This window comes from Poecilia reticulata, chromosome 9 (assembly GCF_904066995.2).
Source record: "Poecilia reticulata chromosome 9, P_reticulata-male-v2, whole genome shotgun sequence".
NCBI lineage: Eukaryota > Metazoa > Chordata > Actinopteri > Cyprinodontiformes > Poeciliidae > Poecilia > Poecilia reticulata.
Genome location: NC_088838.1, coordinates 14446026 through 14461203, shown reverse-complemented (window position 1 = coordinate 14461203; position 15178 = coordinate 14446026). Strand labels below are relative to the sequence as shown.

General features: G+C 37.0%; 1 protein-coding gene across 6 annotated transcripts in view; it reads right to left on the bottom strand.

Annotated features, from left to right (window-relative positions):
* The window catches only part of mctp1a (multiple C2 domains, transmembrane 1a), a 145870-nt gene that overhangs the window by 94593 nt on the left and 36099 nt on the right, over window positions 1–15178 (bottom strand). For all 6 annotated transcript variants that reach the window (XM_008418925.3, XM_008418927.3, XM_008418929.3 and 3 more), the window contains exon 2: window positions 11965–12085. In XM_008418925.3, the coding sequence (XP_008417147.2) occupies window positions 11965–12085 (121 nt within the window). The remainder of the gene's footprint in view (window positions 1–11964; window positions 12086–15178) is intronic.

The following is a 15178-nucleotide window of genomic DNA, read 5'->3' as shown; positions in this document are numbered from 1 at the left end:
CCCCCTTTCCATTGCCACTTTCTCAATCCCTTCACAGTCTGCTTCCACTCCCTCCACTCACACCTGCTCGTCAGCCCAGATCATGCACAGTGGTGCACTTGGTAGCACTGTTGCCTTGCATCAAGAAGGTTCTGACTTCAATTCCCAGCCTCGGGTCTTTCTGCAGCGAGTTTACATGTTCTCTCTGGGTACTCCGGCTTCCTCCCAAAGTCCAATAGCATGACTTGGGTTAATTGATTTCTGAAAACCCATCCTTAGGTATGAATGTGTGCATGCATGGTTGTTTTGTCCTGTCTGTCTCTGTGTTGCTCGCAACCTGTCCAGGGTGTATGGATAGATGGATCATCCCAGGTCTTTTGTCAAGCTCACAACCTCTCCAGTATTTGACATCGCGGGCACTTTTCACATTTCATCAGAGCTCAAACACAAACTACTATAATGTAGTTTTATATAATATTTTTGCAAGAATAAGAGCACATATTTTTCTACTGAGCACCAGAATCTCTGTTCTCATGTGTCATCTGATAATGAGTATCTTGCATGATCATTAATTAGGAAATTTCTTACTCCCACATAATTAGTTTTATGTGCTTATTACAGTCAGTAAAAGTAAAAGTAAAAGAAAATTGATGTCAACAACTGACATATTTATAGTGCCAACTAACTCTCAACATGCAAAGATATTTAATAGCCATAAAAAACACAAAACAAAGCATGAGGTCTGCTTTGTTTAAATAAAAACTGCCGACGTTCTGCTGCCAGCAAAGTGTTGTTGTGAGAGCAGCATATGTGCTTACGGGCCTGCTGGGAAAACATGGCCATTTCCTCACATTTAGAAAACCTCTCACACACATATATACACATGAGTGCTCCAACTAAAGATACTACAGTCACACATATTTTTCCCTTCATACACAGTTACCTTTTACATATCTCTGAACAACAGCAAAAGCAGGACAGAAGAAATGCTAAAAAAAAAAAGAAGAAGAAAAGAAGCAGAGCTAAAAGTTTCTGGGATTGGGCTGCTTCTTTTAGAAAAAGACAAGTTAACTTTGTAACAAGCATGGAAAGTATTTAAAACACAAAGGTACAATTGATCCTCTTTAAACTAAAGAAAAATAGTCCCAAACTACAGATGCCATTGCCAAAAAGAAGTTTTTTCCTATATATTGCTGTCTTTTTGTGCCTCAGTGGGTCAATATTACCCAGACACACATCACTGACTCAGAGGCTCTGCATCCCACAGTGCCAGCTTTATGGGGCCATAACGCACACAGGCTGAAGAGTATGAAATTGAAAAGGCTGCCGGTGTAGGAAGGTGATGTCTGAAAACGAGCAAGAGTGGGTCCAGCAAGGAGAAGAAGAGGAAAAGGAAGCACAAACCTGGAAAACAACCACAGCTATCCACTTATGTTAGATTATTTTTCAAAGTTTCAGGCATTCACACCATTGGGGAAACTGAAATGAATTATTCACTCATTTCCTTAAGAAATGGGTGAATGTCTTACCACCTGAGGGCTGTTGGATCAATAAGACAGATATTGTAAGCTCAATAAGCTCTACAGAAATGAACAATGATTGACTTAAGTGTTTCATGGATTATAACGCCATGGGCTTTTGTTCACTTTGGAGCCATGAGAGCATGAAATAGAAGTTCTGCTTGAGGCAAGACTGGGTACAAAAAGCGCATATGTCACTCACCCAGTAAACTTGAAGCGGTAATTGTTGTACATATAGAGGTTAGAGGAAATGGTTTTCAGTCATGAGTTAGAGATCCGATTAGATTTCATAACTGTGATTTAATAAAAAATTTAAAAGGTTTAAGTTTATTTAAGGTGATTTAATACTGGTGTAGCATTTTAGTTTGATTAATGCAAGGTTACAAATATCCTGAATGTTTTAGAACCTATTTAAAAGAAGATATCTGTAGAGATATTCAGAAATTGTTTCTTGAAGCAACTTTCACTAGAAGCCCCACCTATCATCCCAGAAAAGGATATTGATGATAGTATGTACATTAAAGATAAAAAAAAAAAAAACTTTGCTTTTAATATATGTATCCATACATGTTTTCTATAGATGCACTGAAAATTTAGTTGATAAGCTGTTGCCATTCTCATCTTTCTTCGCACTCGTCACTTAATTCAACCCAAAGAAACCTTGAATGGTTCAATTGAAAGAACAACAAATTCCCACTAAGTGTTTAACTACCCCTCCAAATAATTTTAACTTCAGCTGTCCATTTGTTAAACACAAATTGTGCTTTTCTGGCACGATTTAAACTTCAATCTAGTGATTTTGCCTAGAATCCCAGATCTACGATAGTGTTGCATCCGGTTCTTCATTTATGCATGACTCCTATTGAAACCAAGCACGAACCAGTGTGACAGTAGCTAGGAATAAAAATAAATCTGCTTATGAGAGCAAACAGCAGAGGACACAGCAGGTAATTTTGCCTTGGGTGTGGTACAGCTCACATCTAAAAGCAACTGGTAGACCTCACTTTGCGAGTGGCTTTCTGTCTTCGCAACAGCAGAAGAGAACATAATCAATCCCACATTTATCTTTTCTGAACACTTAATGGGCAACGACCATAAAATCTGCTCTCTGTGTCTATTTGCTGGTAAATCCGGCTGCCGTTTCAGACACCTGAGCCCCGAGGATGATAAAACTGTGCTGGTAAAAGCTTGAACACGAGTCCCCATTTACACAAACAGAACAAAAACCCTTTCATATTGATAACTTTCTTTTACAACAGTATCCCCGCCTAAATAATGCAGTGTGATGGTTTTACAAACATGAGTGTGCAGTCTTAAAATTTAGCATGAGCAAATAGCCCAGAGCGAATACTCAAATGTAATGACATGGTTCACTCACTTCTGGTTTCATTATGAGACCATTAAGTCACGATCTTGTCCACATGACAGTGTTACCTATAGGGTTTGTTTGGATAACTAATATTGTTATGTAGCTGTAACAAAATCAAGCACTCCACCACTGATGTGCTCATATATTTTGACAATGTAAACTAAATTAACAGTGGATTCCCGCTGTGGAAATAATCACTAGTGATTTTTCTCTCTTCCTGACTCTCTCTGCTAGTTTCACTGTTGTTCCTCAGGCAGAGAAAAACATTTTCTATACTTCTATATCCACACTGTTAGAACCACCCAGTGAACACCAGAGCAGATATTTTAATGCTAAAGACGAGATTTGTGACTAACTTTAGACCAAATAAAACATAGTTCCAGGTTGGATTTGAAATTGAAAATTTGTCAGAGACAAAGATCAAGTTTGCTTCTATGTTTTCGCATCCACCTGAATAATGTGTAGTTGCGCCACTTCCGCGGCGCTCCCGATGTGCCTTTTCCTGCTTTGAGCCTCGACGTAGCCAAACTCCGTCAAGTGCTTGTTTTTTAAATGCCATATTAGATTCGTCGTGTTGATGCATTTTGACGTTCTTCACCCTCCGAGGTAATTTTCCGCCGCAACACGCACACGTCCCCATTCACTCTCAGAGCGTTATAGTTCCACGCGACAGGATTTGCTGCCGCGCGCTTGCGCAGTGTAAAGGAAACAGGTGAGCTGCACACGCTGGCTGCGAAGTGAGATCAATGTGATCGGTTTTGGTGATCGGCGTTCACGATCATACACTTTTTCACGGAAATCGGCCGATTATGATCGGTGGTCGATCGATCGGCACACCTCTACTGAAAACATGAAACCATCATGAGACAAAAGTATTTCAAACAGATTGGCAGATTTACAGGATGTGCAGCCAGCAAGTCTGCAGCAACTGTGAGATGATATCAAGTCAATATGAACTAAAATGCCTATAAAATATTTCCAACAGCATCTTAAATCAATTCAACAAAGAATTAAGACAAAATGGGTTGATACCCATTATTAGTAAGGTTCTACTAAATATAAAATCCTACCCTACTTTTTATTTCAAAGCATGCATGGGGTATGGCTGTTACTAATGGTTAAAACTAAACATTTCAAATTCCATTTCTGCTCTTTTTAGTTGAAATTAGTACTAGTGTCAGCATCTTGTTTTATGCATTTGGCAGTGAAATCAGCTTCTGCAACATTTACAAGCTAAAATATTTCCCTTTTCCTGTCAAAGCCCTTTGCTTATAAGACAACTCAACTGGTTAGTCATCTCCCTTCAGAAATGTGGGAGAACAGATAAAAGCTCTGTTATTGCTAGCTCTGTCTGAAGTGTTGTTATGTGTTCTTGCATAATTAACCTGGGTTTTTGCTCATTCCCAGAACTGCCACAGCATTTAAATGAAAGCATTAGACTTTCAAGTTTCAACTTACGGTTGCAATGAATGTTTCACATTAGTTGAAGGGTTCTGATTCTACCACAGGCTTTTAGCTTGGCTTCGCTGGAAAGTTGTCAAATAGAGTTCTCATTGAAATTTCACAAGACATTAATGATTAATTATGTTTGAATCAAGGAATAGACTTGCAATGATTAGCAAAAAATAAGCACACTAAGGGCAAAAGTGGCTAAAACTACAACTAAATCCCAAAACCCCAAAAAATTATCTTGCTTACCATATTGTCCTCTTCATTAATAAAAAAAAACATGTAAAGGTGTAATTCCCCTATTATAATATGAAAGTAGCAGCATGTGAGATGCATTATTTTTTATTTTTGCCGTGTTGATGTTGAAAGTTGTATTTTTTTTTTGCAGAATTAAAAAATGTTCTGAAAATTAAAAAATATAGTTCTTTCCAAGTTGGCCTGGAAAAAAAATGTAATTGTAGTTTCAGTTGTGTTTGCATAGTGTTTAGTATTTGATAACCTGTGAATTAAAGATGAACATAGTTTGGATTCCACTATTGTGACTGTTTGATGTACTGGACATATGTTGTATTGCTAAGTGAAATGTGGAAATGCAGCTACATCACACAGACATAATAAATGTTTGAGTGATATTTTCCCTGTAGGTACAGGTGCTTGCAGTGTATTTTCCCCATTACAGAATTCTATTATTTTTGCATGTTTGTCATAGTTAGATGTTTACAATCATCAAACAAATTGACCTCAACACTTTGACAACATTGTTTTTGAGAAGAGGCGTCCCCTGCAGCAGGTAAAGCTGTGCCACAATTTTAAAAAATATTGTTTTAACATAGTAAACCTTCACTTAACAGACTTATAGAATATGCTAATTTGTGACTGTGGGGTGAAACATGATCTCATGTCACTGTTCCTTTATCACACTAATGAGTGAAACAGTTAAATATTTAACTCCCTTATTTTCATCATCAATCTGCACTATTCATTCTCTATTAATGAGCAATAGTTCTTTGTGAGCAAAGGGCGGAAAAAATGTGTCAAAATTATTTATTAATAATGTATTAGCAGGTAATTACATTTAATTCTAAAATGATCTAAAAATACCTGTGGATAAAATGTTACCTTATTGTGTCTTGAAAAGGAATATGGACATTATATAAAAACATAACCAACATTTGGAATTAAATAAATAAATAAACTTTAGGTAGGAGAAATAGTATTTTTTCTCCTACACTTACATTAAGATTATATAAAAAAATATATTATAATATTAAACCACTACCAAAGAATGTAACGTTTGTGCTTTATTATTCTGATTCCACTGTTTTAATAGCAATTCTGTGGCTGTGAGTAAAGATTTGTGTTCCCAGGTCGTAACAGCAGTTCTGCTGAAGGCAAACCTTCTCTGCGTCAGGGGACATAATCCACGTAAACAACCCAGGTTTCCGACCCAGAGTCAAAACGCACACAGAAAAACAGCCTAGGTAATGAAAGGTTTCCAGTAGGTTACGTTCCACAGAAAAATATTCAGGAAGACGATGCCTAGCAGCAGAGGTAGTAGGACCTATCAGAACTAGGACTGTAAATCCACATTATGTAAACTTGAGAATGTCACCGACCACCCTAAGCACAGTGGTTTCAGTAGAGTTCATGTTTCTAAATCCTGAATAAATAAAAAAAATGCTAAAACAAAAACTGTCTCCAAAAAGAAATAAAATGCATAGTCTGGTCAAAGGAAAAACCATAAAGATTTTATGAAAAACTTGACCCTCTTTTGTATCGGCGGCCTGAAAGCTGCAGACATTACATTGGCATCATTAGAAATCATTTCAAAATAAAACAAACTTGATTAAACTTAACAATAAAGAAACAGCAAGATGTGTCTGTTTCACAGTGAATATATAAAATTAGCTAAATTAATACCATGTGTGAGATTTTAGATGTTATCTCATGCAATAATTTAAATTCTATTACTCAAAAGAGTGAACTACAAGTGGCGGCTATAGCATATAAAAAACATTTACATCACCTCTGAGCTTAAGTCAACTTATTTACCTAGCACTAGCTGTTCAGGAACAACTATAGAAGGACCTACACCAACACATTACCTGTCAAAATATCTTATTAAGAACCACGACGTGGACAAGGCTCACTGGCACTTGTCAGAGAAGAGAGCAGCAGAGGTGAGAAAAAGCAGTAAAGATCCCCATAAAACCTTCAGTCATGCTTGAGTTGCACTTAAGGACAGATTCACACATGTGTGCGTGTGTGTATGTGTGTGTGAGAAAGAGAAAATGAGAGGGAGAGAGAGAGAGAGAAACAGAGAGAGAGACAGAGAAAGATCCAGCGCTTCATGTACTGTCAGGACTGATGAATGGCTCTAGCTCTAGGGTTTCCCATTACCCAGAATGCAATCTGCTATAAACGATGTTTTGTGTAAGGCGGTGAGGACCAAAACACTCTACCGCAAGATGCTGGCATCTTACCTGAACACCTGCTTCAGAGACAGAGTAATTACAAACAGACTCCATGATGAAGATAATCTAGTTTGTCCATGAAATTAATTTCTCCCAAAATTAATCTTTAATTTTATATAATCACAATATAACAGGATTGTGATTAAAACCAAAGTTGGAAGATGCGATGACATATTAAATCCAGCTTTCTGCAGCTCAACAAAACATAAAGAAAATTAAGATAATTCAAAACATGTATCAAAAAAAAATTACACACAAGGTTAAGTACAAAGGAGGATGATTAATGCCAAAACCAAAACTAAGGGATACTTGTTCTCTGATCTTTCCATAATTTTAGGCAAATGCAATTTTGCACACCCAATTTGCAGCAATTCAGTCTTCAACAATGAGCATCAAGGATCCCAGTTTGTCCATGAAATTTTTACAGCACAAAGTTTGAAAAAGTTTGAATTTGCATAGTCACAAAATCAGAACACATGATTTTTAAAAGCCTTGGCTCAGACAAAAATACATCACACTTTTGAGTGGATAAATGCTTATTCAGTTAATAATAACCCAAGAACTCAATAAGGAATATGAGATAAACTAGAACTCTGCACAATGAAAAGCACAGAGATGGGTCAGTCACGCACTTACAATCATTTTGACTACAGATGCAATCCAGCAGAACAGCGGTGTGTGTGAATCCGTATGCATCCGTATAATACTGTTAACTTTAGCTTGTAAAAATCGCTCACTGAAACCAATTAACTATAGCTTTCCACACATCTCAAAACTTATTTTGAGGATGCGTTTTGCATCTCTTATTTTTGCAGAGAGAATGAAGTTGTACAACACTATCAGGAGAGGAAAGTATATGGTATGTGTAAAGAGTTTGGTCACTTATCTATTATGTGTAAGCAACGCCAAAAGAAAACGCAAAAAACCCGGCGTAATCAAAATGTTTTTCCTTTGATTTGAGGCCAGAATAAAGTCATCTTGTTTTGAATGCAACAATACCTTTCATAGTTTATTACAAAGTAGTTATTTGTGCTGTTTTAAAAACTTAGCAAAAGTATTCACACTCCTTGAATTTTTCCATAGTAATGGTACATTACCAACTTCAGTTTATCGTGTTGGAATTTTATGTGAAAGACCAACACAGAGTCGTACATAATTTTAAAGGGGAAGGAGAATAACGGCTTTCAAGTATTTTACAATGAAACATCGGAAAAGTGTGGCATGCAAATGTGGCATGTAAATTCCAGTAGTATGCAACGACAAGGCTCGGTCAAGATGTGTTTCACTTTTGGCCTGGGCTATGTCATTTTCACACAGGAGTAAGTTGCACAATTGCAGCTCTGGCAGTGACTGAAAGGCTAAAGTATGCCTATACATAAAGTCTTTTAAACTCTGTCAGGTTCTCAAAAAAAGTTTACACTGTATCAAACTCCATTAGCCGACAAGCTTTACTGTCCATGTTCAGGAGAAGCACTCCCATAGTACAGTGCTGCTAACACCGTATTGTACAAAGGGAAGTGTGTGCTTCGAGTGTTACTCTTGCATACAAATCAGATTTGAGGAGTGCTTCAGTTTAAGTTGTTCGGTCAATAGGTTTTCCCTGCTGAGCTCTTCAGCTTCTCCAGAACTACCACAGATCTCATGGCTGCTGCTCTAATGAATGCCCATCTTTACCTAACATTACAGTTAAACACACTCTTTGCGATGTTTAATGATGACTCGCACAGTGCTTCCTTAGATATTCACAGCTTGGGAGTTTGTTTCAATAACATAATACTTCTGTAAACTACTCCACAACATTATCTCTGGCCTGTCTGGTAGGTTTCTTGAAGCAGTTTGTTCACTGAAAAACTCTGACCTTTGCAAAGCCGCTATATCTTTTCTGAAAGTAAAGTGCAAACAGATGCATCCTAACTCTTTATCAAGATGCTTTTTATTTCGATGCAAAAACTTAACAGACCGCGATACAAATTCACAAGACACTTATTAGATTTACCACGTAGAAATATGTGAAAATGCATGTGCATTTTTCTGTTGATCTGTCACATAAGATTCCAATAAAAATCTATATAAGTTTGTTGCTGGAACTTGACAAAACGAAAAGGCCAAAGGGGTTTGAACATTTTATAAGGCACTTTATATAGACCCACTTAACCCCACTGCTTGGATTTTATTCCACATTTTTCACTGGTACCATCTCCAAGACACAGAGAACTATCAGGAAAAATGGCAAAGAGGCAGTGATGCAGAACATTTACAGAAGCAGACACTACCATCTTGAGCATTTATGCATTGTATCCAGACATCTGACTTCATGCAGCGTGCCTGAGCCACTGCACTTCCCCCCGCCCCAGCTGATTCATTATTAAGCACCTCAATTTTTAAAAAATGGGAAAAACTTTGTGTTTTGGGTTGTCAGCTTTTTTACAGGTACAAGCAGGAGGACTTCTATGAAAACGTGGTTGGGGACCTCAGGTTTACATTCTCAGCCACCCACACATATACACAAATGAACAGCAAGAATGAAAACTGAAAAACCAGTGACAAGCTTCATCATGTGGTGTTTTACTGAAAACGTGGGCCACACAGAGGGTAATCTGTTTTTATCCAGGGCATGACAGCTAAGACAGGGTTAGGGCTCTGGGGAAACGAGGATATTGCTGATAAGGTAGAAGATGCCTGACAGCTAGTATTGGCAACAGCACCAAACACGACAAATATGAGTCACTCACTCACTGTTCATGTTTTTCTCTAGATAAAAGGCTACAACTATAATGCTCCTCCTGCTACAATTTATCTACTCGGTTTTATGACTCAAGGCAATTTTATGAGATCTAGACGTAAATTTAAAAAGGCAGAGAATGACAGGAAACAACCGGAGGATAGACAGTTTTGGATTGATCTTTCTTATCTATTTCTTGTTATTCTTGTCATTCGTAATCATTTGAAGAATGTTTAAAATGTTGGTTATTTAGGAATGCAAACGACAAACAGCATTTTGTCGTCCATATATAAGGCAAAACAACAAAGCTGATGGCAAATGGCTTATGATCTTGCTGGGATCCTGAAAAATGCATGTTACATTGATATAAAGAAGACGGGATGAAGGATTTTCTTATGCTCACTTCTTGAGCAGTAGAAAACAGAACATTGCAGGCAGATAATGTATCAGTAGCTTAGCCATCTTAAGCACCAGGGTAAGCTACGGATATGTGCCTTGATGCTGAAAGCTGATTGCCTCTCCTTATGTTCATCAGATGTACGCAAGTAATTTTACCTCTAAAAAATTTATTTGAATAAATTTTTTTTCGTTCCAGGAAAATAAGAAATTTCTTAAACCAGTAAACCAGTAATTTTCTGCTCTATAAAGCGCACCGGATTATAAGGCGCACCTTAAATGAATGGCCTATTTTAAAACTTTTTTCATATATAAGGGGCACCGCATTATAAGGTGCATAGAATAGACGCTACAGTAGAGGCTGGAGTTACGTTATGTATCCACTAGATGGAGCTGCACTCAAGGGAATGTCAACAAAACAGTCCGACTGCGCTTGGCGAGGAGAGCCTACCGCGACTGTGCCGGGGCGTGGGCGGACGATGGTCACCCTTCTCCGTTCGCGCACAGCATGTTGGTGGAGAACGTGGTGCTAAATGACCTGCAGACGACCTGAATCTAGATGGTCGGTAGGTAGATAGGTCAGTCGAACTTTATTAATAGATTACAAACCAGCGTTCTGACAACTATCCCAGCATGCACCGCGCGCTTCTTCTTCTACTGGGGAAAATGAAGTCGGCTGCTTACTGTAGTTGCTAGACCTGTTGTGGCTCAATATTGGTCCATATATAAGGCGCACCGGATTATAAGGTGCACTTTCGGTTTTTGAGGAAATTGAAGATTTTTAGGTGCGCCTTATAGTGCCCAAAATATGGTATTCAAAATCTGCCTTCTTATTTTATCTCTTTGATTTGCTGTGACACAGCAAAATAAAATGCGCATGTCCTGACTGTATTACAATCAAAAAGTGTGGTGCACAAGTAGACTCTCAAGTTAATATGTGTATTATTTAGCAAGGGGAAGTTCATAGCTAGCTTTTGGTCAAGTTGGTAAACTGCTAAGGTGGCAATCAGAAAACTAAGGCGAGGGAGCGGGGCTGTAGACTAGAAATCGAATCATACTGGGGCGAGCTGGATGAAACAACTACAAAACTGCTTTTAATTGCTGTTGTTCGAACCGTGGGTAACCGGATGAATTTTCTTCTCTCTTTTTTGCAGCTGCTAAAGGTCCGTCTTTGCTATTGGTCTGGGTCTATCTGTTTCTTTTCTCCGTAATAAGCTGTCTCGATGGACTCAGGACAGAACAGGTGAGCTCTGCACCTCACTGCTCATTATCTAGGTGGACAAGCACTGATGAAAGATGTATAGGAGAGGGCAGAGCAGCCTTTATTTTTGCTGTTGTCATAGTAACTGTAGAAGCTGCTAATAAAACTGTCATTAACTACAATGTACATTGAGTGCAGATGTTAATTTAAATAAGGGAAATTTCTTTACATGTTTTTGCTAACCTGTGATTTTGTTTTGATTTGCCGTAAGATATAACATAATCCTTGGATAATTAAAGCTTAACTCTGGGTTTTAATGGATTGATCTACAATAAATCCATCTTACAGGAAGCAATTGACACACAGGAAGTGACTAAAGAGTGCCATTTTGAAATGGAGGTTTTACATTGTTTTATTATCTTCTGAGAGATCCCGGTCTCATTTCTCTGAAACCAGTTTTCAGCTTAAATAAATATAATTTGTTATATTTATTTAATAAATTTCAATTATTAAATAAATATATTTAAATACATTTATTTATTTACTTAATTATTGAATAAATTTAGATTAAATAGAGTATTTAATCGAAATTTAAATGTTTTAAAATGTTGATTTTAAAACATTTGTTTTGATTTTTTGACAAAAGACATAAAAAGTCTACGAACCTATCTTTTTTAACATAAAACTGTCTGTGTTTCTTTATTTTGTGGGAATATTACAATTCTGCAGTTTGTAACACTGACAAGAGAAAATGGGAGAGTCACTGTCCTTTGGCTAGATGACAAGATTAGAGAAAGATATTCACAAGGTCCTTTTAAATTAACCTCAGTTCACAAACTAAGCAGATCTCCTACCTGTTCGGTCACGAATGGCGAGATTTTTCCCTTTCTTCAAGACAATATCCAATTGGTACATGGCTGGACAAGGCCGATGAGGCTGAGACTCTGCATTACTAGGTCCAACAATGTTGATGCCCTGTAAACACAAGAAATCCAAGTTATACAAATACTTCAGTGCTTTTTAGAACTTCTACTGCAAAAATAAAATTAGGCCAGTTTAAACCAACTTTTCTTGATGAAACCCAATTGACCTCAGTCAAAGCAATCCCCTAATCATATATCCATCCAGGGCTGAATCAGTTAATATTTGACATAAAAATGTGTTGGCAAAATAACTATAATCTGGTTGCTTTAACCAAACAGTTTTGAGAATGCAGGCACTTGTTTTAGTAATCCAAATGTTTGATTTACTATGGCTCTTAAAAAGCTAAAAAAAAAAGGAAAAAAACAATCCCTGTAACCTTTTCAAAACTGTTAATACCAAATAAGTTATTTGCAGACAAAAGAAAACATTTTTTAATTGTCTCAAAATAACACAAAATGACAACTTAGTACAGCTGAGCATTATTCAAGGAGAAACTCATTTGGCACGTTGATCGCTCTCCCTTTGTTCAAGCTTTAAATAGAACATTTTCCATATTAGAACTACAATTTGCAAGTGCAAAGTATCTCCATGCATTGAAAAAAATTATATTTGCAAATTATATATTATGTGCTCCCTGATATTTACTGGGAACTGCTGAGTGCATGCAAGTTCTTGTGAAAGGCTAGCAGCATGGGACTCTTGTCTACTGCCATCTTTTTTTTTGCATGTCATGCTGAAGGCCTGAGGTCAGTGCTGCACTTTGACAATGAACCCCCCGATGGCTGTTTCTATGCCGCTCATTTGCAAGCCACAACAGGAACTGAGCCACTCTATGGGCTTCACAATAACATACTATCTTATTCAAGCTCTTGCAAATTTGAGTCCACCATGTTTATTTATCATTGTTGCCCATCAGGCAGCCCTTTGGTGAGCACTGGTGTCATATTTCACCAGCTGTGGTGCTCAGACATGAGGCTAATAACTACAAAACAACATAAAAGGCTTGAGGACCACCAGAAAACAGAGAAACTTCATAAATGTTATTACTGTAAATAAGAGATATGGAGAGTTTAAATAAATTGATATTTAGGTTGACCAAATATCAAAACATTAATCAGAAGGCATTGTTCATAACACTGTCATTTCTGCAAAAAACATTCTAATTCTTTATGACTGACTTACAGATAATATTCTCATTTAACATCTTTATGCATCAAGGCCTAGAATGTTGTCTTTGCACATAGATTCAGAATTTCAAATAAACATAATATGATGAACATCCATTTTTAATGGATATAAATAACAAAAAAATGTACAACCTTGATAAAAGTTAAAGTAAATTTTATCTTTTGCAAGCCACCTATACTCTTGTGTGATTTACAAAGTCAGAATCAAATATAACACTTCGGTATACTACATACCCTTATAAGGTAGCCTTTGACTTTATTTTCTTCATTTTTTGTTATGAAAAACCGATTTAGCAGATTTAACAAAAAGCAAGTACTGTTTCATTCATTGGCTGACTGACAGATAAATCAAAATGCTTTCTTTGAAAAACCTCCACACACATTTCAACGTAAGTCACTGATATTTAGCTACCTGGCTCTGTGTATGCATTAAACCTTTACTGAGGGGTTCAAGCAGCACCATGCCATTCAGACTCTAAATGTAGCCAAATAGCGCTGGCCGAACAGTGACAAGATGAGACCTACTGAACATGACAACTTTACAAAAAATATATTAAACTACATACGGATTAAGAGTATGATAATAATTCCCATGTATTGTTTCTTTCTAAACATACATAGCAGTGCACGAGCATAACAGGTGTACAGGATTTGAAATGGATTTGCTTACAGCAAAGCTTGTTTGAGTAAAAAACAGGTGCAGGATTAGATAAAGCATGCAAACAGATGAACCAGACATCTTTTCAAAACCTAACTCGAAAACCCAAATAAAGGAAAAGAAAAAAAGCTTTTATATACAGAATTAGTAGCAGCAAAGTCATGAGTGCAAACAAATAGATTCAATTTCTTGAACCAGTCCCTTTGTTTGGTCTTTCCTTTGGGACACAGTCAGAACAGAGAATCCATCTCTGTTTAATCCCTTGGGCCTAGATCAGCCCTCAGCCTTCAGTACTAATGACCACAGAGTGAGACGGACTGAACATCTCCACATTCAGAGGCACAGAACTGGACCACAAAATAAACTAAGTCAAAACTAAACAAAAATTATCACACTTATCCAGTCTACAAAATGTTGAAGGTAACAGGAGTAATTTTAGCTAACCTAAATTCACATAGTACGATTTTTTATTTAGTTTATTATTGTTAATACATTTTCTACTAATTAAATGTTTTCACTGACATTGTTTGGCTGCTGTTGTATGTCTGTAGCTTTTAAAATGTGCTTTTTAACTGTTAGTATGAATACGGTTTAGCACTAAATGTAACTTATCTGTTAGCCTTGAGCCGTTAGCCTTTGGCTGTTGGTTAGATTGAGTCCAGATGTTCAACATTGTTCAGGTTATCATTTTATACCACAATCAAGCAATTATGTCGCCTTCAGTTGTCATAAATATGCAGTATGTATCAAATATGACTTAAAGAAATTTAACTATGCAATTTAACATCTTGAAATCTTGAAATTGGGCCTCTCCTCCAGTTATTTGCTCTAGTGCTGACATTTTTCATCAGTGTCTTTATGAACAACACTTTGTACATTGGTATTTTTGACTTCCCAACATCCACACTTGTAAAATTAGCTTCAAATGACATCTCGGGACCAAATGATGTGTGGAAACTGCTGACTGCATATTGGTATGACAAATGGTGTCCTTAGTGTCACGTTGTGACAGATTACTATAGTGAAGTAAATCATGGACAGGCATTAGATTATATTTTGACATCCAAAAACTGAAGATGTAAGCCACATGAGATTTTAAAACAATTACAGCCAATATCAATATAGGTTTTCATTGCAATCTTTCCCCATCTGCATCTAATTGACAGGAAGCCATATTTTTCAGAATGTTTCAAAACACATTACTGTGTGTTTGGCCTATCAGTTGATAACCAGCACTATGGCAGCTTTGAAACAAATTAAGCAAATTGACAAGAAGGTGGAACACAGCAAGCCTGCAGT